The sequence below is a fragment of the Lithobates pipiens genome, unplaced genomic scaffold, assembly GCF_037356315.1.
Source record: "Lithobates pipiens isolate NorthernLeopardFrog02 unplaced genomic scaffold, aLitPip1_a1.2 Scaffold_18, whole genome shotgun sequence".
Classification (NCBI taxonomy): Eukaryota; Metazoa; Chordata; class Amphibia; order Anura; family Ranidae; genus Lithobates; species Lithobates pipiens.
The window spans coordinates 603,885,757-603,910,738 of record NW_027507758.1 but is presented as its reverse complement, the minus strand read 5'-3'; the positions used below and the strand labels follow the sequence as shown (position 1 = coordinate 603,910,738).

General features: G+C 45.6%; 1 protein-coding gene across 2 annotated transcripts in view; it reads left to right on the top strand.

The window, feature by feature from the left end:
- The window catches only part of INTS9 (integrator complex subunit 9), a 154,558-nt gene extending 129,910 nt beyond the window's left edge, over positions 1 to 24,648 (top strand). The window contains exons 7-13 of one of the 2 annotated variants that reach the window (XM_077489258.1): positions 1,734 to 1,794; positions 3,018 to 3,189; positions 7,658 to 7,782; positions 9,239 to 9,406; positions 12,965 to 13,063; positions 20,572 to 20,709; positions 24,232 to 24,648. In XM_077489258.1, the coding sequence (XP_077345384.1) occupies positions 1,734 to 1,794; positions 3,018 to 3,189; positions 7,658 to 7,782; positions 9,239 to 9,406; positions 12,965 to 13,063; positions 20,572 to 20,709; positions 24,232 to 24,408 (940 nt within the window). In that variant the 3' untranslated portion in view covers positions 24,409 to 24,648. The remainder of the gene's footprint in view (positions 1 to 1,733; positions 1,795 to 3,017; positions 3,190 to 7,657; positions 7,783 to 9,238; positions 9,407 to 12,964; positions 13,064 to 20,571; positions 20,710 to 24,231) is intronic. The other variant, XM_077489259.1, reaches the window with a different exon arrangement.
- The last annotated feature ends 334 nt before the right edge of the window (positions 24,649 to 24,982 follow it).

Genomic DNA, 24,982 nt, shown 5'->3' with positions numbered 1-24,982 from the left:
GCTTTACTAGAGGGATCACCAGCAGGAGGAAGGAGGTCCTGATTTCCTTATATAGATCTTTATATCACTAGAGGATCGCCAGCAGGAGGGGAAGGTGTTCCTGATTCATCTATATAGATCTTAAAGTGGTTGTAAACCCTTACAACACACTTTGACCTACAGGTAAGCCTAGATTAAGGCTTACCTGTAGGTCCAAGAAATATCTCCTAAACCTACACGGTTTAGGAGATATTTACCGAAAGACAGCGGCATGCAGGCACACTGAGTGCGGCACCGTCAACGGCGAATATATGCCACGCATAGCGGCTCCCGTGCGCATGCGCGGGAGTGACGTCATCGCGGCTTTACCGAATGACAGCGGCAGAGCAGCGAGACCCACCGAGAAGATGGATGCGCCAGACTACAGGGGACAGCGGTGACATCGCTGGCTCCTGTGTCAGGTAAGTGACACATAATGGACTACTATGTGATGCATAGTAGTCCATTATACTTTACCTTTGCAGGGAATGAAAGAGGAAGTAAACTCATCAGGGTTTACTTCCTCTTTAAGTGAGACCTCATTTAGAATACTGTGTCCAGTTCTGGAGACCTCACAGAAAGATATTGATAAGGTAGGAGACAAGAGATGGGTAACAAAAATGGTGAAAGGTCTAGGGGAGAGAATATATTTGAGAGCGACTTCAGGAACTTAATATGTACAGTTTGGAGGAAAGAAGGGAAGGGGCAGACGATTGAATATATCAAGGAGGTAAATTGGGTTGCTTGGTACAAACATAGATCTATACTGAGACTAAAAAGGTAACAAAAAAATACACAAAAATAAAAAAAAATTGACAGACTTGATGGACTGTTCAGTCTTTTTCTGCAGTCACGTTTCTATGGTAGGCTTTATATTAAAGGAGTTTTAATGGTAGAAGGTTTTTTATCTTAATGCTTTCTATGCATTAAGATAAAAAAGCCTTTTGTGTGCAGCCCCCCCCCCCCAAAAAAAAAACGTACCTGAGCCCCATCTCTGTCCAGCAATGTCCACTAATCCGTCGGCTATCCAGGACTCTCCCTCCTGATTGGCCGAGACATAGCAGCAGCGCCATTGGCTTCCGCGGCTGTCAATCAGTCAGTTAGCCATTTAGGAGAGAGGGGGCAGGGCCGAACGGCAGCTCTGTGTGTGAATGGACACATGGAGCTGCAACTTGGCTTGGGTGCCCCCATAGCAAGCTACTTGCTGTGGGAGCACTCGACAGGAGGGAAGGGCCAGGAGCAGCAAAGAGGCACCTGAGAAGAGAAGAGAAGAGGAGGATCTGGGCTGCCCTGTGCAACCAACTGCATAGATGAGGTAGGTATAACTATTGTTTTGTATTGTTGTTTTTTAAACCTGAGACAATCACTTTAAAGGTAAGCAAGGTGATCAGCTCCCTTGTAGAGTTAGGCAGCTTGATGGGGGCCATAGTGGTGGTAGACAAAGTGATAGGCTCCATGGTAGGAGTAGGTAGGGTGGTAGGCTCCACAGTAGTGGTAGATGGAGTGATAGGCTTCATAGTAGGGGTAGGCAGATTAATAATCTCCACAGTAGTAGGTGGAGTGACGGGCTCCTTAGTAGGGGTAGGCAGAGTAATAGGCTGCATTGTAGTGATAGGGTAGGATAGGTTATTTGAGTTGCCCAAGTTGTGCACAAGATATCAATGGATTTACCCACTGTTTTTTTTTTTTTTTTTTTTTTATACATCATTCTCCAGGCTGTGTCACAACAAACAGAACAAAGTCTACTTACCTGAGCCACCTTTTCCTCATGCTGAGGTAAGAAAATCCATTCTACCCGAGAAGTGACTTCATCAGTCAAATGACAGTTGTCTGTTTTCAACTTAAAAGAGAAAATAAGGGTGTTGTGTGATAGAATGAGAGGAACAAACTGCCCATTAATGTTGAAATAAACTCTCCTATACTAGTTTACAGCCCAGGAAGCCGCCATATTAGGCTATATTTGATTTGCAGTTGCCATAGTGCTGCATATGTGATCAGTTATAATACAAGCCATCTGATGGCTTAACCGTTCAGCTGAAAGCACAAGCAACTGTGACAGTCATTGTTCACGTCATGCCTTGAATATAACTGTTTTGGGAGACCATTAAATCGAAGGGTTTAGTTCCATTTTATTGAAATACTATGAAGTATGGAGTTGCCTTCTGTAACCACTTCAATACCGGCATGTTGCACCCCCTTCCTAATGACACTTGGTGCCAGGAGCATCTTGTGTTCTAGCAGTGAAGAGCACTAGGTGGTGTCTGATTCCTAGCGACAAAGCAAGTTGTGTGTGAGGAACCGCCAGTATCCTAGTGACGCTAGGCAGTAATAGATGCTTTTATCTTAGCGATGAAGGACACTCAACGACAGGAGCAGCCTGCATCCTGGAAACAAAATTGGCTAGGCAGCATCCTAGCGACAATTGATTCTAAGGGGCAATAGCCACCTGCCTCCTAGTAACAAAGGATACTTGTCAACAGGATCCGCCTGCATCCTAGCAACAAAAGATGGCATGCTGTAGGAGTCACTTGTGTCCTAGTGATGTAGGCCGTTCGGTGACAAGAGTTACCTGCATCCCTAGATGAAGAAGCGAGGTGGAGGGAACCACCTGAATCCTAGTGACAAAGGGGACTCTAAGCAGCAATAGCTGCTTACATCTTGGAGACAAGCAATGGCTGCCTGCATTCTAATGATGAAGGATACTAAGTGGCATGATCTGCCTTTTACTAATAACAAAAGATGCAAGGCAGTAGGAGCTTCCTACATCCTAACAGCAAAGGACACTGAGTGACAGGAGCAATGAAGGGCAATAAGCAGCATCTGCTTCCTACAACAAAAGAAGCTAGGTGCAAGGAGCCCTGTGTGTTTTAGCGCCAAAGGTAGCTATGTGGCCCCCCCACTTCCCACCCCAATCTAAACAGAGTGCACAGATTGATACTTTGGTGTTGCCTGATTCCTTTGATTAACCCATTATATCTTCTTTTGTTTATTTCTATCAGCTAATCCAGACTAACAAATTAAAACATTACCCCAGCATCCATGGAGACTTCAGCAATGACTTCAAGCAGCCGTGTGTAGTGTTCACCGGGCACCCCACCCTGCGATTTGGGGATGTGGTGCATTTCATGGAGCTCTGGGGGAAGTCCAGCCTGAACACCATCATATTTACTGGTATATAGAACTGTGTATTGTGCCATTCTATCTGTCCTGATTTCTATTTCAGGAATTCTGATCCTAGAATGTAGTGCCACCATAGCTACTTTTTCTGTGTATTCTATTCTCAGCGTGTCATTGTTGGGGGACCCCCAAGTGTCAGCGTATCATTGTTGGGGGACCCCCAAGTGTCAGCGTATCATTGTTGGGGGACCCCCAAGTGTCAGCGTATCATTGTTGGGGGACCCCCAAGTGTCAGCGTATCATTGTTGGGGGACCCCCAAGTGTCAGCGTATCATTGTTGGGGGACCCCCAAGTGTCAGCGTATCATTGTTGGGGGACCCCCAAGTGTCAGCGTATCATTGTTGGGGGACCCCCAAGTGTCCGCGTATCATTGTTGGGGGACCCCCAAGTGTCAGGGTGTCATTGTTCCGGGACCCCCAAATGTCAGGGTGTCATTATTCTGGAACCATTACCTGTCATTTGCATTGTTCTCAGTCCTTCCCAAGTGTCAGCATGCCATTGTTCTGGGACCCCCAAGTGTCAGCGTGTCATTGTTCCCAAGTATCAACGTGTTGTTCGTTTTTCTTTTTTTTCTTTTTTTTTTTCTTTTTTTTTTTAAACAGCTGCGTGCTCTGACTATATGACACCGGTCAGGTGGATCTGCTATTGCTCCAGGCTCTGTGCATGGGTTTAAAATACACCAAACATTGAACATTTTGAAGCTAGATGAGGCTGTGATCATAGAGGCAATATGGAGAAATAGTCACACAATTGCCTAGTGGTGTTGTCGTGTTATTGGAGCCATGACATTGGACCATAAGTCAGAGTTTTGTCGCTTATTGCAATTCAGCATTTGTTACAGGTCGTGGAGATATGTGGGTTTATATACCAGAGCTATAGGTTTTCGTGTCTACAAAGTAGTTGTTATTGGCACTGTGACACCTTGGCGCAGGAGAGAAAGCTTATTGTGCAAATAGGGATTGGGTCATCCAGCATGTCGGGTTACACTGAGGCTGCATGCACACCTGAGTGTGTTTGTTTGTAATTGTTTTTTTCAAGGGTTTTTTTATGTGCGTTTTTGTAGTGTTTTTGAGGAAATTTTGAGCTTTGGCGTTTTTAATTTGCCAGTAGAGAAAAATATGACCTGTTTCATCATTTCTTGATAAGTTTTTCAGTTTTTTCATTTGCTTTTATTTATTATTATTATTTTTTTTTTTTGTAAGGGTGAGGGAAGAAAGGTTAGGGGTTTATTTATTTTGTCATTAGTTAAGGCTAATATTAGAGGTAAGGTTTAGGGGTTAATATTAGGGCTAGGAGTTTAGGATTAGTTAGGGGATAATATTCATATTAGGTTTATGGGTTAAAATTTAGGATTAAGGGTTGAAGTGATTGTAAATGCTTGTTTTTTTTTTTTTTTTTTAAATAGCAAACATGTTATACTTCCCTCCTCTATGCAGTTGGTTTTGCACAGAGCAGCCCGGATCCTCCTCTTCTCGGTTCCCTCTTTGCTGCTCCTGACCCCTCCCTCCTTTGAGTGCCCTCATAGCCAGCAGTTTGCTACAGGGGGGCACCCAAGCTGAGTCAGAGCTCTGTCTATCCATTCAGACACGGAGCCCAGACCTGGCCCAGCCCCCTCTATCCCCTTATTGGCTGACTGACTTTGACAACTGTGGGAGCCAGTGGCGCTGCTGCTCTGTCTCGGCCAATCAGGAGGCGTGTCCTGGATGGCTGAGGGGATCGTTGACATCGCTGGAGAGAGAAGGGGCCCAGGTAGGTAATTGGGGGGTGCTGAAGGGGCTGCTACACACAGAAGGTTTTTTTTTTTTTTATCTTATTTTCGTATGTTCTGCCTTTACAATTCATTTAATGTTAGGGTTTAATATTAAGGTTAGAAGTTTAGGGTTAGAGTTAGGGGTCAATGTTAGGATTTATTAGGGTTAGGAGTTAATATTAGGTTTTAGGATTAGGGTTAGAGGTTAATATTGGGGTTAGGGTTTAATATTAGGGTTAGAAGTTTAGGTTTAGGGTTTAATGTTAGGGTTAGAGGTTAATATTACGGTTAACATTTGGATTTTTTATTTAAATTCATTTATTGCATTAGAAATGCTCAAATCAAGTGTTTTCATGCCTTTTTATGGAACAGAAATGCTTCAAAAATGCACCAATCTGCCCGATTTTGACTACAAAAAAAGTTCCAGAACTTTCAGGTGACTTGGAGTGGCGATATGAACCATCACCATAGAGAATTGATATTTATTTATTTTTATTCCTCCAGCATTTTAGCGCTTCAGGCTACAAAACACAGAGGTGTAAATGGGCCCTAAAAAGACTCAGTCATGTGTAGGAGAGTTTTTTTTTTTTTTTTTGTACCAAATCTGCAAAGCCAAAAAAACGAGGGTTTGGCGCTGCCAAAACGCGCATCCCTCTCAACTGGAAATCTCTGCACCCACCGACTATTGGTCTCTGGTTTAGAAAGGTAGAGGATATAAATAAAATGGAGGACCTTGTCCTTTCATCCGGCACCAACATGACCGATATTCAAAAACTTGGACCCTGTGGAATCTGTCTTCTCTGACGAGGGGCAAGCTCTCCTTGCAAACGACACTGTCAACTGAGTTCATCTAGAACATCTTGACTGAGACAAATGCATTCTGAATGTAAAGAGTACCCTGAAATCCAGAACCTTCAGGTATTCTGGGATTCCACATCCTTTTATTCCCCATCCCCTTGCTCACCACCCACCCCCTCCCCCATCTCTTCCCTCCTTCCCTTCCATCTCTTCCCTCCTTCCCTTCCATCTCTACCCTCCTTCCCTTCCATCTCTTCCCTCCTTCCGTTCCATCTCTTCCCTCCTTCCGTTCCATCTCTTCCCTCTTTCCGTTCCATCTCTTCCCTCTTTCCGTTCCATCTCTTCCCTCTTTCCGTTCCATCTCTTCCCTCCTTCCGTTCCATCTCTTCCCTCCTTCCGTTCCATCTCTTCCCTCCTTCCGTTCCATCTCTTCCCTCCTTCCGTTCCATCTCTTCCCTCCTCCCCCCCCCATCTCTTCCCTCCTTTCCCCCCCCCCATCTCTTCCCTCCTTTCCCCCCCCCATCTCTTCCCTCCTTTCCCCCCCCCCATCTCTTCCCTCCTTCCCCCCCCACATCTCTTCCCTCCTTTCCCCCCCCCCATCTCTTCCCTCCTTCCCCCCCCACATCTCTTCCCTCCTTCCCCCCCCCATCTCTTCCCTCCTTTCCTCCCCCCCCCCCATCTCTTCCCTCCTTTCCTCCCCCCCCCCCATCTCTTCCCTCCTTTCCTCCCCCCCCCCATCTCTTCCCTCCTTTCCTCCCCCCCATCTCTTGCCTCCCCCACCCCCCCATCTCTTGCCTCCTTTCCCCCTTCCATTCTCTTCTCGCCCCCCCCCCTTTTTTTATTCTTTTTCTCCCAATTTTTTCCACTTATTTCCCTCTTTTTTTTTTTTTTTTATCTCTCCTCTTTCATTTTTTTCTCCGTATCTTTATGGCTGCACTCTTTTTCTAAATCTCCGGTAAAAGAGAAAATTGAGCAAGATTCACAGCACTGATTTTTTATTTTTTTTTCTCCAACAAATGGCCTCCTCTCATCCTTGCATAGATAAACTGTTGCGTCGGGTAGAGATAGGGTCCTGAACTATGTATTACAGTTTAGATCAAGGGTGGCCAACCAGTGGCCCGCGGAGCCATTTGATGTGGCCCGCGACCTCCTGCTCTGGAATGGCAGGTTAGCAAGCCCAGATCGCAGGTTGCCGACCCGCCATACCACATCATCGGTGTTGTGAATGAAGCTGGCGGTAGAGGAAGAAAGTGGCTGCAGAGCGGAGCCCATAAGCCGAGAGTCTATGGCAAAGTTCAGTTAATCCACAGGATAGACACAGGTGCACTACGCTGCACCCGCGGTGTGGGTAATCATCAGTGTGAAAGCAGTTTAGGTCCTTTTAACACGATCGGCCCTACCCAATAGGACCCTCAATTCACCTCTACAGAGCGGCAGATGTAAACAGACTTTTGTCCGTTTACTCGCGCCTGCCTCCAATCCGGTCCTAAAAATCCGATAAAAAAAAACTAGAAAGGAATTTGCCCCCTTCCATCTAGGTGGATCGGATTGGAGGGCCTATAGAGTAGCCGTGACCTGTCATCCGCCCATTGTGGCCGGCGAGTGGTTACCAAGTTGCTTAAGTGGCCCTCGCTCTTAAAAAGGTTGGGCACCCCTGGTTTAGATCCTGGGAGTACATATGGTGTTTGATGTTGTTATATGATGTTATGCCGTAATATACCAAGGTGTTCTGTATGTTTTTACACTTTCACTGCTTTGATGCTATGGATCTTGTCTTTTGATTAAATAAAAAATTTGAAAAAAAAAAGAGGGCGCTGAGTTCCCAGTGTTGAAAGCCCCATGTATTGTCACAGTTCAATGAAATGAAAATACAGAATAGCAATCATGTAATACTGTGTAATGTTCTCCATTCAGAGCCAGACTTTTCCTACCTGGACGCCTTGGCTCCATACCAGCCGCTACCCATGAAGTGTGTTTATTGCCCAATTGACACCAGACTTAACTTCATTCAAGTGACAAAACTGCTGAAAGAAGTTCAGGTGAGTCTATAGATTCAGAGGCAGTGTACCGCTCAACTGCAAACTTCATTGTATCATGAGAATGGAACTGACTGCATCACAAATTCAGCATCTGGCGAGTGCTACATTTTGGGGTGGTCGATCTGCCCCTCAATAGAGTTCTGTGGACAAGTTACCCATTCTTGTTTCTCTTGGGTGTTCCATTGATAGGAGTTCCTTCTTAGTTCCCCAAACTTTTTGTCCTCCTTGTAGTCTTGAAGGGGCTGTAAAACCTCAGTTTTTCACTGTGTTAAGGTGAAAAATCGTCTCCTCCCTGGTCAGAATACAGTGACACAGCGCAGAGGATTACTTCATCCACATAGAATGAGCTAGATTTACTTTTCATAATAGCTGATTTCTGTTGCATTCTCAAGTAAAGAAATACATGAAAAGTCTAACAGGAATAGAAGGACCTTCTTGTATTGGCTCCAGCAAGTGTGTAGACTTGAAGGGAAGTAAAACCTAATGGGTTTTACTTTCGCTTTTTTCCCCAGCAAAGTAAAAGCATAATGGACTAGTTTGCATTGCATACTAGCCTGTTATGTTGCACTTAACTGCAAACAAAGCCAGCAATGTCCTCGAGGTTCCAGCTGGTGTTCATCTTTATCCCTCTTCCTTCCGGGGCCACGGCCTCCGAGTCTGTGACTGGCCGGAGACGCACAACGTCACTGCCGCCAAGCCATTGGTCATGGCATGGGCCCTTTAGAAACATCACAATTGTGCCCTTTTTTCAGTGCGCATGTGCCGATGACGTCAGTGCAAGCGTATATGGTAAATATCTCCTAAACCGTGCAGGTAAGCCTTAATATAGACTTACCTCTAAGGAAAAGTGCTGTGTAAGGGTTTACAACTGCTTTAAGCCAGCCATAGATGGTTCGTTTGATATCTCGACCGGTTCTGCAGGGACTGGCCAAGGTTCAAACCATCTATGGGGCAGGCTGATTGTACCCAAGTCGATCCATCAATCTTACAATTTTACAGGAAAGCTTAACAGGAATATAAGGACCTTCTCGTATTGGCTGCAGAAAGTGTGTAGACTTTAGCCAGCCATAGATCGTTCAAATCTCAACTGGTTCAGCAGGGACTGGCCAAGTTTCGATCCTTCTATGGGCAGGCTGATTGTACCCATGTCGATTCATTGATCCACTTACCAGCATTTCAGATTTTTACATGCGAGTATTGCCAGCGGCTGGAGCTAGCAACAATCACTGTATTCTCCTGGCAGGGGTGGCTCCATGTCCCCCCTTGCAGGGAGAACACAATAGTTCTGCAGAAGGGATTTCCCCCTTAACACTGATTGTGGTTGCAAGAAAGAAAATCGCATCATCTATGGCCTACTTTCCGCCCCCTACATGAACTATGAGCTTTGGTTGAATGAACCATTTACTTAATAGATAAACTGCCCTCTAACTTCCATTGTGTTGGCTTTGTCCCGCAGCCTCTGAATGTAGTGTGTCCAGAGCAGTACACACAGCCACCAGCTGCCCAGTCCCACCGCTCTGACCTCATGATAGACTGCCAGCCTCCCCCCATGTCATACCGCCGCGCTGAGGTGCTCACCCTCCCCTTCAAGAGACGCTATGAAAAAATCGAGGTCATGCCAGAGGTGAGTGCCACACATTTGTATTTGCATGATTTTTTGTAAACAAGACAAATCAGCCGCTCTGGTCACTTTTATAGGGTAGGGAATCGCTGGCTGAAAATTTTGGCTGACAGCTGCAGCCATGGCTCCAGTATAACCACTTGAACACAATCACGTCCATGTGCGTGATTTGGCAGCAAGTAGTTAAAGCTGAACTCCGGTCAAGAATATGAAAGCACCTTTGTTGCAGTCTTCTCTAACCTTTCATCAGTATTCATTCTGTTTTATAGTCAAATAGCCACTGAGTAAATTGATCTGTAAAAGACCCATTGAAAGGGCTCATTGTGCTGCTATTGTGTTTGTAAGAATGACCCCAAACTTTGTCTTCTGGGGTCCCCCGGTGGATCTCGCGGCTCCTCCCCACATCAGATAACCCCCTAGGAGAATCGCTTTCCTGAAGGATTACCTTGCGGGCATGCTCCCGAGTCAAGTATTCGGCCGGACTCAGCCCCGCCCCCTGCTGCCCACGTCATTGGATTTGATTGACCGCAGCGGGAGCCAATGGCTGCACTGCTATCAGTCTATCCAATTGAGAGCCTTGAACCCTGGACAGAGAGACAGCGCGTCCCCATTGGGTCAAGTTCTAGGGCTCAGGTAAGTAAAACGGGGGGGGGGGAGGGGGCTGGTCACTGCCAGGTGTTTTTTTACTTTAATGCATAGGATGCATTAAGGTGAAAAAACACAAAGGTTTACAACCCCTTTAAGAGGGGCCACCACAACGTGACTGTCCTTGTGTAGTTTGTTATCCTTTACTGTGGCATAATGACATCACCGCTGCCTACAGTAGGTCAGGTCCTTCGCACACATCCATGCCGCATCAGTTAACTGACAACTTATCTCACTACCCTGTCTGTTGCACCCATCCACAGCTTACCATATTTTTCTGACAGTCATGCAAATGACCTCCTGTCCATAATGCTGTCTCTACCCACATTCTTGCCCACCGCCATTGCTAATATCATAAAGCTTTCTGGGACTTGAAGTTCAGAGACAACTGAAATAGGCACAGGATGTGATTTTGAGCACTTCAATGGCATCTCCTCCCAAAGGACAAATATTCCTACATGGTGTTTGTAGCAATGATGATGTCATAGGGCAGGGATATGCAATTAGCGGACCTCCAGCTGTTGCAAAACAACAAGTCCCATCATGCCTCTGCCTCTGGGTGTCATGCTTGTGGCTGTCAAGAGTCTTGCTGTGCCTCATGGGACTTGTAGCTCTGCAACAGCTGGAGGTCTTCTAATCGCATATCCCTGTCATAGGGTTTTAAAAAAATGCTTTTGGCAGTTTGGTGAAGAAGAAAAAAAACGTATGCTTGGGGAAAGAAATTCAAAGTCGTTCTAAAGGGTACACTTTATTTTTTTATTTTTTAATGCATTTGTTGTATTAAAGCAGAGTTCCACCCAAAAGTTGAACTTCTGCTCGTTGTACTCCTCTCCCCTTCCAGTGCCACATTTGGCACCTTTTGGGGGAGGGGGAACAGGATACCTGTCTTTCACAGGTATCCTGTTCCCACTTCTGGGAGCCTCAGCCGTGGGTATTGACGTCACTGGCCGGGCTTTTTCCCTGGCAAGTGGTGCGAGGAGCGGAGCCTCATGCATGCGTGCTAGGGTTCTCGGCATGAAGCCTGCCGGGTTGCCTTACTCGCAATGAAGGTGGCATGCACCCGACAGCTGATGGAAACATCAGCTGCGGTGCCGACATTGCTGGACTCCAGGACAGGAAACTGTCCGTTTTATTAAAAGTCAGCAGCTACATTATGTGCAGCTGCTGGCTTTTAATTTTTTTCAACGTTGGGCGGACCTCTGCTTTATGGTAAAGTTCCAGCACTTTTATAACTCCCCAAAGCACTTGTCACAGCCTGCCTGGTTCAGGATCCAACAGCATTGCTCCCCAAACTTTCTGAAGTCTTATCAGACACTGAGGCAGTGGAGAGCTAGAGCTCAGTGACGATGCTTGCCAGTGCTGTGTGTGTCTATGGACACTTGCAGCCTGGCTCAGGGAAGAAAGCACACCGCTTGCTAAGGAGACGCCCACAAATGGAGAAGAGGGGAATGGAACCTTGCAACAACCCAGCTAGGAAAGGGACATTTCAAAAGAATATGACTACACATAAGTATTTATAGACCACCTAAAATAATATCAAAACTGGAGCAGCTTTGCAAGGCAGCCAATCAGCTTCTTTCATTTTGAGAGCTTAAAGCAAGATAAACTTTGGGCATTTTCTTTTACTTTTTTTGACCCTTGCATTGGGTTTATCTAGGACAGGGGTGTCCAAACTTTTTAAAGAAAGGGCCAGTTTACTGTTCTACAGACTTTAGGGGGCCGGACTGTGCCCAGTGGGAGTAAACAATGGCAGATATTTGGTATTAGGGGAAGAAATAGTTAGTGTCGTTGGGAGAAATAGTGCCCTGTTTTTGTTGTCAGTGGAAGGCATAGTGCCTCATTATTGGTGTCGGTGGAAGTAATAGTTTCCCTTTTTTGTTGTCAATTAATGGAGTAGTGCCCCATCGTTGGTGTCAATGGAAAGAATCTAATATAGGGCAGCGCCATTTCTACTTTCTCCTCTTTTTTTCACAATGGCAAGAATAGTGCCCAATTGTTGGGGTCAGTAGCAGGAATTATGCTCCATTGTTGAAGTCAGTGCCAAGAAAAATTTCCCAAGGGCCAGATAAAGGCCAGCAAAGTGCAGCAGTTTGGAGGCCAATGGTCTAAAGCAGGGATATGCAATTAGCGCACCTCCAGCTGTTGCAGAACTACAAGTCCCATGAGGCATAGCAAGACTCTGACAGCCACAAGCATGACACCCAGAGGCATAGCATGATGGGACTTGTAGTTTTGCAACAGCTGGAGGTCTGCTAATTGCTTATCCCTGGTCTAGAGCATTGATGCAAACCTCCGCACCCCAGATGTTTTGAAACTACATTTCCCATGATGCTCATGCACTCTGCAGTGTAGTGGAGCATCATGGGAAATGTAGTTCCAAAACATCTGGAGTGTCAACTTTCACATCACTGGTCTGGGGGGATTAGAGAGCCGAGATCTACTCAAGTAATCCTCCCATCGCAAAACCTGTCCCCGCAGCATCCACCCCCCCCCCCCCCCCCCCACAGTCTTGTGCGGTGTCCTGTCATGACAAGCTTTACTCCCATAGTACCCCTAGACAAAACGAGCACAGCCCCACTACATGGGTAAAAAATAAAATAAAAATAACAATGGACCCAGAGTTGGGCTAACTGAACAAGCCGAAGAAAGAAATTGATTGGTTGCTATGTACAGCTGCTCCAGATTCTAAACCCTCTATGTTCCCCCATAGAGGGTTTAGTATTTTTTAAAAGAATCCTAGAGTTCAGCTTTAACAATTGTCTAGAAATAATCACTCCATTTGTAATAACAGATCCTTCCTTCTGTTTCTGTAAATGCCACAGTCTATTTTATCACATTAGAAATCATGTGATAGGGTCTGCTGTATATTTGTTTTTATATTCTCCATTATATATATTTTTTCCTTCTCCTATGTAGTTGGCCGAATCTCTGGTGCCGATGGAAATTAAACCTGGCGTCTCTTTGGCCACTGTGTCTGCCGTTCTGTATACGAAAGATAACAAGCATGTCCTGCAGGTGAGTGACTGGTCATGGGAGTTCAGTTGCGGGTAGCGAAGGCAATTACCTGGATGCCCCAATGAGGTCTTCTGCAGGTGCTCAGTCACAGGCCTTCCACTCAGTAAAGCTGGCTGATATATGTAAGCCCTGTGGCAGGTTACAGCACTGTGTGCCGCAGTTGGGTTCTGTATTGGTTAAAACCCGGAAAGTCAACACAGCTGACCCGAATCAGTGTTTTCTCCAATACCGACCTAGTAGGTTTCCTCAGCATCTTCACAGGGTTAAGTGTACCCAGGATGGGCAGGTGCAGCCTCCATTTCATGAGGGCCACGTACCTGATGTGAGACCAAAGTAGTGGGGAGGTCTCACTTGCACCTCGGGTTCTTAAAGCCTCTGGAGATGGAGACAGAGACTTGGTGGACACCGAGTGGCAGGGGTGCGGAGTACTGTGCAAGCCTTAGTCCAAGATCCGAACCGAGGTCCAGTCCAGTTGGGCAACGAAGCATTAATCCGAAGAAGAATTAATAATCGAAAACCCCCTAGGAGTGGGATTTTAATGGCACATTTTTTATGCATTTTTCTACTATGTACAATAAATAAATTTTTCTTTGTATGATATATTTGTGTTTTGATAGTGCCATTAAAATCCCACTCCTAGGGGGTTCTCGATTATTAATTTAGTTATGGGATGCGGCACACCTGTGTTCTAACAACCCAATCGGAGCCCTGTTTCAATCCGATGAAGAATAGTCGAGATCCAAGCTGGGGTCGGGTCCAATCTGGCCGCTGAGTACAAAAGGGGCAAAGAAGTAGAATGGTTAAGGTACAAATCCGAGGTCAATGGCAAGCAGCAATCAAGAGTAGTTAAATAGGTTTCCAGGTCACAACAGGTTCAAACAGATCACACACTAGCACAGAAACAAGCGGGGGACTGGAGATAATCCAGCAATTTGGCAGTGTCTGTGCTGGGCTTATATAGGGAAGTATGAGGTCACTTCCTGTGCGCCTCCTGGGCATTTTTCCACCCTTTTCCATCAGGTTGAGGTCACTTCCTGTGCACATCCTGGGCATTTTCCTGCCCTTTTCCATCAAGTCTTCTGCGCAAGTGCGGTTTGGCGCCCTGAGGGCTCTTTGCTGCCTTCCCAGTTGGCACGGATTTCCTCTTGCGGTAATGTGCCATTGTTGCATGTGTAGTAAGCCCTGGACTCTTACACTCCAGTCCCGCTGCCTGCAGTCTGTCAAAGTCTATGGCAGTCTTGGGAGGGAGACGGGTTTAGTGTCCAGCTGTAAAAGTCTATGGTAGGCTACGGCTGGACAAGGCTGACCACTCTACCGAGTGGTATTCGTCTTTAGGGATAAAGATCAGGAATGCAGAAAACCTAGGTTGTGGTCCTTCATTCCTAAATGCCAGTACCAGTACATATGGTGTTCAGTCTCGTAGCCGCACCCTGGCATAGACTTTGACAGCTGGACAATGCACATGTCCCTCTCAGGTGCACTGCATCCAGATGGGCCCATGTGCAAGGGGCCCTTAATGAATTGCAGCCGCTCACTAGGGCTACATATCCCTGCATGGAAGGACACAGCCAGTCATTGTGCTGCAGGTGTCGGTGACATCTGGCCACTTGATTGGATGAGAGCCTGACCCACTCAGGGGGAGAAAACCAAGGCTTGTTGGGGGCCAGAATACCATCACATGTAATGATACAGACTAGGTGCCATGTGGATGGAATTTTCCAATCCCACATTTTATAATGGCTGTAGCGGGGGAAGCCTGGCACAGCAGCAAATGGGACTAACATGCTGAAGCAGTTCTGCCTATACAGAGGGCTCAGCCTTACTGAGTATGCGTTATTAGCAGTCAGCCTCTTTGTAGACAGAAACACGTCAGCTTGATTGTCCAGAGCTGTTGATTCGCTTAGAAATACCCATTTGCTACAATTTGCTGCTGTATGGCAGCTTTCCTTGCTGTATTATTTTTTTGTTAACAAGTCACGGCATTCCTTTCTAGATAAAGGTTTCCCAACTGCCTGGGCAGAAAATGTTTAATTCAAAGCGGAGTTCCACCCAAGAATGGAACTTCCGCTTTAAGGGAAGGTGACCTCCCAGGTGATTGCCCGGCCAGTCACAGCGCGTGCCTCGTGCAAGCGCAGTGCATGCCTGGCTGTGAAGCTACAGCCGGGCGCCCACAGTGACAATGCCGGCGCTGCATCGCTGGACCCTAGGACAGGTAAGTGTCCGATTATTAAAAGTCAGCAGCTGCAGCATTTGTAGCTGCTGACTTTTTTCATTTTTTTTTTTTTTAGCGGAACTCCGCTTTAAATATATTCCCAAATAGCCACAGGCTATAAAAATCCACTTTGCAAACCCGGATATTTAAAGTGGTTCCAAAGTAATAACATTTTTTTTTTCTTTTACCCTAATGCAGGGATATGCAATTAGTGGACCTCCAGCTGTTGCAGAACTACAAGTCCCATGAGGCATTGCAAGACTCTGACAGCCACAAACATGACACCCAGAGGCAGAGGCATGATGGGACTGGTAGTTTTGCAACAGCTGGAGGTCCACTAATTGCATATCCCTGCCCTAATGCATTCCCTGTATTAAGGTAAAAAATACCCAGTAGCTGTATACTCCCCTGAGTACTACTTACCATTGGCTCCTGCTGCTGCCAGGGTGGATTTGATTTAAATCAAGTTGATTTAAATCCATTATTTAAATCGCTAGTAAAAAGGCTTGCTTTAAATCAACTTGATTTTTAAATCATAATTTTTAACCGGTTCCCAACCGGCACACGCCGATGTACGTGGGCAAAATGGCATGGCTGGGCAAATGGGCGTACCTTAGATCTGAAATGACAGGTGCGCTTTAAATGTAAGGACTTATTCTTGCTAGTAGTTAAAATCTAAACGTGTGCATTTTATTTTGTTCTGAATTAGTTTTTTAACAAATTCGTAAATTCTGAAATTTAGAATTTTTGGCAATTTGAAAATTCAGAATTTTCGAAATTTCGATTTTCCGAAAATTTAAAAAATTTGGAAATTTGAAAATTCAAAAGAATGAAAATCTGGAAATTCAAAAGAATGAAAATTCGAAAAACCCAAAAATCAGAAATAAGAACTAATAATTATAAATTTGGCTGTTAGTGAATGTTTGTTTAGATGTGCTATTCGTAACTTCGGATAAATTTGTTTTAGTTACGTTCACAAACAGCCAAATTTTAAAGGAAGCTCCAATACCTATAATTTAATAGTTATTAGTAGTTAGTGGGACTGCTTTAGCAGTCCCACTATTGTTTTTCGTTTTTTTATTTATTAATCATCATCATCATCTTTTTCATTTTATAATTCCGTAAGTTTTTTTTGGCTCTGCGTAAATTCTGCATACTTTCAGCTATTAAAGCCATTCAACTTTTAAAACGTTCAGCTCTTTCGGCTGATGTGTGCTCTCCTTCAACTTTTTTTCTACTATTTATACTTTTTAAAATATTAAGCTTTTTAACACTTTTTTTTTTTAACATTGAAGTCAATGAGAGCATGCTTAAAATCCGTAAAATCTTCCTCCGCTGCCAAAAGTTTCAGCTCCTTCATACTTTCGCCTACAGACGCCAAACTTTAAAATGTTCACAAAATATTCAGCTTTCTGGCTTTATCTTTTCAGTTTGATATCTCTTACAGTTTTTGTGAAAAAGCTATTTAAGTTTAGTGATAATTTCATAAAATTTAGGGCAGCCAGGCTTTTGTTGTCTGTTTTTTTTTTTCCATAGTTACCAACACTTCGTATACACAGTGATGGGCAGTGAGGGAGAGCACAAGACACACCATGTACTGATTTATAATAGAGGAATATGATGGGCAGTTTTGATGGGGGCAATATGATGGGGCAGTTTTAATGCTATTCAGCATCCCCACGCATTTTCTAGTTGTTGTTTCAAATTTTACAGATTTTCTTTTTTTTTTCAGATTTTAGAATTTTCGGATTTTTAAATTACGAAAATTTGGAAATTCTAAAATTTGAAAATTAAAATTTTGGGATTTTCGAATTTCTGAAAAAAGCAAACAAACAAATGAAACGAAAACAAACACATTTTTTTGTCAGTCTATTAAAATCTTTAATATTTGCAAGCAAAATGAAGGTTTCCCATTTAGAATATTAAGCTGTCAGGTTAGGAAAACAGCGATATCAGAACCGATTCAATCATACAGTTTGTAGTGTACGTCGATTTGCAAATCAATGGGTTAAAGGAATATTCCTGCACTTTGTTTTATCTCATGGTTACTGTGACATTGTGTGAATGCATCAATGCATTGCATGCTATCTCAGTGTGCAGAGCTTGGATTCATTGAATGAGTTTACCAAAAATGTAAATATTGCAGAATATACAGCCTCATGCTACATAACTAGGCTCCATTTCATGCCGAAATTAACTAAATTATTAATGTATCTTAACCGCTTCTTGATCGCCGCACGCTGATATACGTCCTTGAAGAGGGATATCTTTTTGACCCCAGATCTCATATTTAACAGGTCCTGTCATGCTTTTTTTTATTACAAGGGATGTTTACATTCTATAATAATAGGAACAAAAGTGACACTTTTTTTTTTTTTTTTTTTTAAAGAACAATGTAAAAATAAAAGGTAAAATAAAAATTTTAAATGCGCCCTGTCCCACCGAGCTGGCGTTCACAAGCGAAAGGCATATGTGAGGAGCACCCGCATATGAAAACGGTGTTCAAACCATACATGTGAGGTATCGCTGCGATCGGTAGAGGGAGAGCAATAATTCTAGCCCTAGATCTCCTCTGTAACTCAAAACATTCAACCTGTGGATTTTTATTAAACGTTGCCTATGGAGATTTTTAAGGGTAAAAGTTTGTTGCCATTCCACGAGTGGGCGCAATTTTGAAGTGTAACATGTTGGGTATCCATTTACTCGATGTAAGATCATCTTTCACAATATAAAAAAAAAGTAACTGTTGTCTTATATTTTAAGTGCGATTGTAAGACCGCTGCACAAATACGGTATGACAAAGTATTGCGATGACCGCCATTTTATTCTCTAGGGTGTTCGTGTCAGAAACCATGAATCAGACCGAGACAGAAGTACAATTAAATCACACTTGTTTATTAAATAAAAATAAAAAGGTAAATAGAAAAAGCGTAGTCAAAGCATAGCCAGAGTCCGGTAACCGGATCTAGTAGTCAGCCAGGCCAGAGTTCAATAACCAGATCGGGTAATCAGCCAGGCCAGAAGTCAGGGATCCAAGTAGAGCAACAGCAAGCAGGATAAGGAGCCAGAAGGGATGTCAGCAAGCCAGTCTTTAAACAGAACCGCAGGAGATGGTTTCTTGTGATGTGACCAAGGCAAAGTGAGCTTGACAGCTTTAAGTAGGCAGGTCAGACGAGCATGATCAGGAACAGCTGGTAACTCTGGAGAGAAATGAGAGCTGGCAATTTAGCCGACAGCTGAGTGGCCAGCCCAGAGAAGGAAGAGCTAAGCCAGCCCTGTCAGTTAGAAAAAAAATATGTATAATGTTTGGGGGTTCTAAGTACTTTTATAGCAAAAAAAAAAGTTTTTAACTTGTAAACAACAAATCTCAGAGGCTCGGTCCTTAAGTGGTTAAATAGAAAACTATCTTTATATTTAGATTTTTACTCCAAAAGCTTTTTCTTAAAATAAATGTAATAAAAAAAAAAATTCTGATTTAAATAAAATAAGTCTGATCTGATTTATCCACCCTAGCTGCTGCCACTCAAATATTGTCAGCTGAGAGGGGAGGGGGGGGGCGGGTCCAAGCCACACTGTGTGTGTCTATACATGCACCCAGTCTGGCTTGGGAAGTGGCGCAAAAAAGCAGGAGCACAGAGCGCCAGCATGGGGACCCAAGAAAAGGAGGTTCAGGGCCACACCAGAGCAGGTAAGTATAATAAACTAACATGTTTGTTATTTTAAATAAAAAAAAAAAAATATTTACCGTATATACTCGAGTATAAGCCGAGATTTTCAGCCTCTTTTTTGAGGCTGAAAGTGCCCCCCTCGGCTTATACTCGAGTCATCGCTGTCTGCCTGCTCGATCAGCGTGTCGAGCAGACAGACAGCGGCCATTCTATTCTAATTCAAAAGCCGCGCCTCCGGCTCCGCCTTCGCCTGTGATAGGCGGAACACTGAATTTCCCAGCAGCCTGTGTTCCGCCTATCACGGACATCCGCTCATCCTCGTACTACGGACGAGGATGAAAGGATGGCCGTGATAGGCGGAACACAGACTGCTGGGAAATTGTGTTCCGCCTATCACAGACAGGGAGGCGCGGCATTTGAACAGGAAAATGGGCGCCGACGAAGAGCGGTGATCCTGGGACGGGACCGGACGGATGCTCGGCTCGGCTCGGGACGGGACCGGACGGAGTCTCGGGACGGGACCGGACCGGACGGAGGCTCGGCTCGGGACGGGACGGGACCGGACGGAGGCTCGGGACCGGACGGAGGCTGGGGACACAGGTAGGCTGGACACACAAGGCCACACACACACACACACACACACACACACACACACACACACACACGGATGGACACACACACAGGGATGGATGGATGGATGGATGGATGGACGGACACACACACAGGGATGGATGGATGGATGGACACACACACACACACAGGGATGGATGGATGGATGGACACACACACACACACAGGGATGGATGGACACACACACACACAGGGATGGATGGATGGATGGACACACACACAGGGATGGACAGGCATATCTCACCCTCGGCTTATACACGAGTCAATAGGTTTCCCAGTTTTTTGGGGGTAAATTGGGGGCCTCGGCTTATACTCGGGTCGGCCTATACTCGAGTATATACGGTATATATAATATCTTTTAGAACCATTTTAAGTTATGAAAGAAGCAGTGACATCATCACTGCTGTGGGAGGGACCCAGCGGCCCACCCAATACAGGGTGCAGCAAAAAAAAAAAACACCTACAGGAGGGGGGCGGAGACAAGACCAGTCACACTGGACTAGGGGAGAGCGTAGCAGTGAGCGGTCTTTATTGCTGGAAGTCTCACACTGAATTACTGCACAGATCTGGAAGAAATACACAAAGGGCACCAAGATTCAAGACGTACACCTGGCTCTTCCTTTTTAGATTTTTTTTTTCAGCCCAGAGTTGAGCTTTAAGTGGCAGAAATGTGCCCGTTCATTAGATGAGGTGGGATTCGGAAGCCCTAGTTATGCAAATAACTTGCTGATGACAATGCTGTAATTATTAGTGAAGCAGAGTATACAACGTACAGCAGAGCTGAGTGGTGTGGAGTATGTTAAGTACAGCATAGCATACAGAATGGGACTGCATGGAACATGTGACATCCAGCACAGTGTACGAAGTGGAATGGCTCCGGCCTCATGGCCTGCATAGTAGGACTTTATATGTAGGACTGTATGTACTGTCTGTAGAGGGGGAAAAAACTGACCTTCAAGCATTATTATAACAGAAGTTTCTTTTGATTTCTTGCTCAGCCTCCTCCGAAGGCAGCACCACCTCCGTCAGGGAAGAAGAGGAAGCGAGCCGTGGAGGAAAGCCCAGAGAGCCAGCCGTTCAAAGCGCTACTCAGCGGAACCATTCCCGTGGAGCAATTTGTACAGGCCCTGGAGAAGGTAAGTGGAATACCTACAGTTTGTATTCTGTCTGCCTTCACCTCCCAGCCTGGTGTTTCTCATCAGCTGTAATTTACAGTGGTTGTAAAGGCTTAGGGCTCTTTCATATGACCGATCTGTTCAGGTCCGCTTGTCGGTTTTTTAGGCGGACCTGAACGGATGCTCCATAGAGGTTTAGGAAAATTGAAAAAACTGTGCTAAATGTCGCACGGCATGCTAGTCTGCTTTACATCTCTTTACGCTAGAAATGGAATAGAGGGTTTCCTCCTGGTGGGGTCTAATGCAAAGTGAGAAAAATATAAAAGATGTAAAACCTTTAATGTAGATTATTTAAAATATACAGCACATTCAAAATAGTAAATTAAATACATAACATATATAATGAATAATCTGGAAGCTTAAAGAGGAAGTAAACCCTGATGAGTTTACTTCCTCTTTCATTCCCTACAAAGGTAAAGCATAATGGACTAGTATGCATCGCATAGTAGTCCATTATGTGTCACTTACCTGACACAGGAGCCAGCGATGTCACCGCTGTCCCCTGTAGTCCGGAGCATCCATCTTCTCGGTGGGTCTCGCTGCTCCGCCACTGTAATTCGACTAAGCCGCAATGACGTCACTCCCGCACATTCACACGGGAGCCGCCACTCGTGGCATATCGCCGTTGACAGTGGTGTGCTCAGTGAGCCTGCACGCCACTGTCTAGACAGCGGTGCCTGTCTTTCGGCAAATATCTCCTAAACGTGTAGGTTTAGGAGATATTTCTTGAACCTACAGGTAAGCCTTAATCTAGGCTTACCTGTAGGTCAAAGTGGTTTGTAAGGGACGTGTGTGTGTGAGAGCCGAGTACTGTAAACAGAAGATGATGGCTCAGTGATTCCGGCGGCACTCGTCCCACTCCTGATTGCCTGCAGTGCATAAGAAATGGTGAGGCTGCAGATAGACATCAGGCTGCATTGGATGGGCACAGATCAGGCTGCAGATGGGCATAGAGGCTTGCATGGTGGCTGCAGATAGGCATCGTGCTGCATTGGATGGGCACAGATCAGGCTGCAGATGGGCACAGAGGCTGCATTGTGGCTGCAGATGGGCACCGAGGCTGCATTGTGGCTGCAGATGGGCACCGAGGCTGCATTGTGGCTGCAGATGGGCACCGAGGCTGCATTGTGGCTGCAGATGGGCACCGAGGCTGCATTGTGGCTGCAGATGGGCACCGAGGCTGCATTGTGGCTGCAGATGGGCACCGAGGCTGCATTGTGGCTGCAGATGGGCACCGAGGCTGCATTGTGGCTGCAGATGGGCACCGAGGCTGCATTGTGGCTGCAGATGGGCACGGAGGCTGCATTGTGGCTGCAGATGGGCACGGAGGCTGCATTGTGGCTGCAGATGGGCACGGAGGCTGCATTGTGGCTGCAGATGGGCACCGAGGCTGCATTGTGGCTGCAGATGGGCACCGAGGCTGCATTGTGGCTGCAGATGGGCACCGAGGCTGCATTGTGGCTGCAGATGGGCACCGAGGCTGCATTGTGGCTGCAGATGGGCACCGAGGCTGCATTGTGGCTGCAGATGGGCACCGAGGCTGCATTGTGGCTGCAGATGGGCACCGAGGCTGCATTGTGGCTGCAGATGGGCACCGAGGCTGCATTGTGGCTGCAGATGGGCACCGAGGCTGCATTGTGGCTGCAGATGGGCACCGAGGCTGCATTGTGGCTGCAGATGGGCACCGAGGCTGCATTGTGGCTGCAGATGGGCACCGAGGCTGCATTGTGGCTGCAGATGGGCACCGAGGCTGCATTGTGGCTGCAGATGGGCACCGAGGCTGCATTGGATGGGCACAGATCAGGCTGCATGGTGGCTGCAGATAGGCATCGGGCTGCATTTGATGGGCACAGATCAGGCTGCAGATGGGCACAGAGGCTGCATTGTGGCTGCAGATGGGCACAGAGGCTGCATTGTGGCTGCAGATAGGCATCAGGCTGCATTGGATGGGCACAGATCAGGCTGCAGATGGGCACAGAGGCTTGCATGGTGGCTGCAGATAGGCATCGTGCTGCATTGGATGGGCACAGATCAGGCTGCAGATGGGCACAGAGGCTGCATTGTGGCTGCAGATGGGCACAGAGGCTGCATTGTGGCTGCAGATGGGCACAGAGGCTGCATTGTGGCTGCAGATGGGCACAGAGGCTGCATTGTGGCTGCAGATGGGCACAGAGGCTGCATTGTGGCTGCAGATGGGCACAGAGGCTGCATTGTGGCTGCAGATGGGCACAGAGGCTGCATTGTGGCTGCAGATGGGCACAGAGGCTGCATTGTGGCTGCAGATGGGCACAGATCAGGCTGCATGGTGGCTGCAGATGGGCACAGATCAGGCTGCATGGTGGCTGCAGATGGGCACAGAGGCTGCATTGGATGGGCACAGATCAGGCTGCATGGTGGCTGCAGATAGGCATCGGGCTGCATTTGATGGGCACAGATCAGGCCATCAAATATATATAATTTTTCTTATTTCTGCTATAAAACATCCAATAATAAAAAAAAACTCACATTTCTTCATCTATTTAGGACAATATGTATTCTGCTACATATTTTTGGTAAAAAAAATGTAAAAAAATCCCATTAAGCGTACATTGATTGGTTTGTACAAAAGTTATAGCATGTACAAATTGGGATATTTTTTTTTTTATTTCTTTTACTAGTAATGGCGGCAATCAGCTACTTATACGATACGACTGCGATATTACGGCGGACAGTCAGGCCACTGACACTTTTGACACTTTTTGGGGACATCAATACGGTGATCAATGCTAAATGTATACACTGTCACTGTACTAATGACACTGTCTGGTCAAGGGGGTTAACATCAGAGGCGATCAAACGGGTTAAATGTGTTCCTAGGGCATGCTTTACTACTGTGGTTATGTGCTTATATGAGGGGAAAGCATGGATCGGTGCCCCTACTTAGTAGAGACACAGGATCCCATTTCTTCTGTAGTAGGCAAACCACCTATCTGTCAGTGTAGTAAAGCATCGGCGGGTGCCGGCGGACATCGAGTCTGCCGTACCTGCCAATTGGCTCCCACTGTATCTAATCATGATGAGAGTGGGCCGCTGGTGGTGGGTGACAGCGCCCCAAACCCGGAAGTGCAGGGGGGATCCTGCGCAGGATAGCTGCCTAGCCACCATATAGCTACAGTATATGGTCTGCAAGCGGTTAAAAAGCCACGAGGGCAAAAGCGGGAAAGGGGTTAAGCAAGCTATTCCAGACCTAAGGAGGTGCATCCCTTTTCAAATTTAAATAATAAAAAAAAAAAGAATGTATAAAACAAATGACATCACAGTAAAAAAAAAATCTAAAATAAAAAAAATAGACATAAACATACAAAAGTACTAGGAGGCGAATCTTTGGGAACGTTCTATCTTTGGTCTGTAGTGGAGAATAATGCTTTTGCTTGCTGTTAAATTCCTTCCTCCAATAGTCTTGTCACTGTCTGATGTACTGACTCTATCCTCCTCCAATTGCAGCACGGATTTAGCGATGTGAAGATAGAGGACACCGCCAAGGGTCACATCGTCCACTTGCAAGAGGCCGATACACTCATCCAGTTCGAGGAAGACTCCACCCACATCATCTGCGAGCACGACGAGCGACTCCGGGTTCGGCTCAGGGACATGGTGCTGAAATTCTTGCAGAAATTTTAGTCTGACTTGCCGTTTCCGGATCTTCCGAGAAGGGAGAATTGTTTGAACATTGGAACTGCATTCCCAAAGTTGGCATCCAGGGGGAGCTCTATCACACATCACTCGGCTGAATTCCCAGCTGCTGGTCATTTGATGGACAGACCAATGGTGTTCGTAGCAAATTATCCTTTAAGAGGATCTTAAACCAGTGTAAATGTGCACACTTGTACAGATTTATGTAATACATGTATTTTTATCTCACGGTGTCGCCTGTTGTGTGTGTGTGTGTGTTTTTTCTTTTGTTTTTTTTTCTTTTTTTATATAATATCTTCATTAACGACTTGCTTACTGGGCACCTAAACCCCCCTCCTGCCCAGACCAGTTTTCAGCTTTTAGCACTGTCACTCTTAGGACGACAATTGCGCGTTCATACAACACTGTACCCAAATGACATTTTTATCATTTTATTTTTCCCATAATATAGAGCTGTCTTTTAGTTGTATTTGATCACCTCTGGGGTTTTTATTTTTTGTTAAAAAAAATAATTAAAAAAGACAGAATAAAAAAGAAAAATACAAAACGTTTTATATTTTGT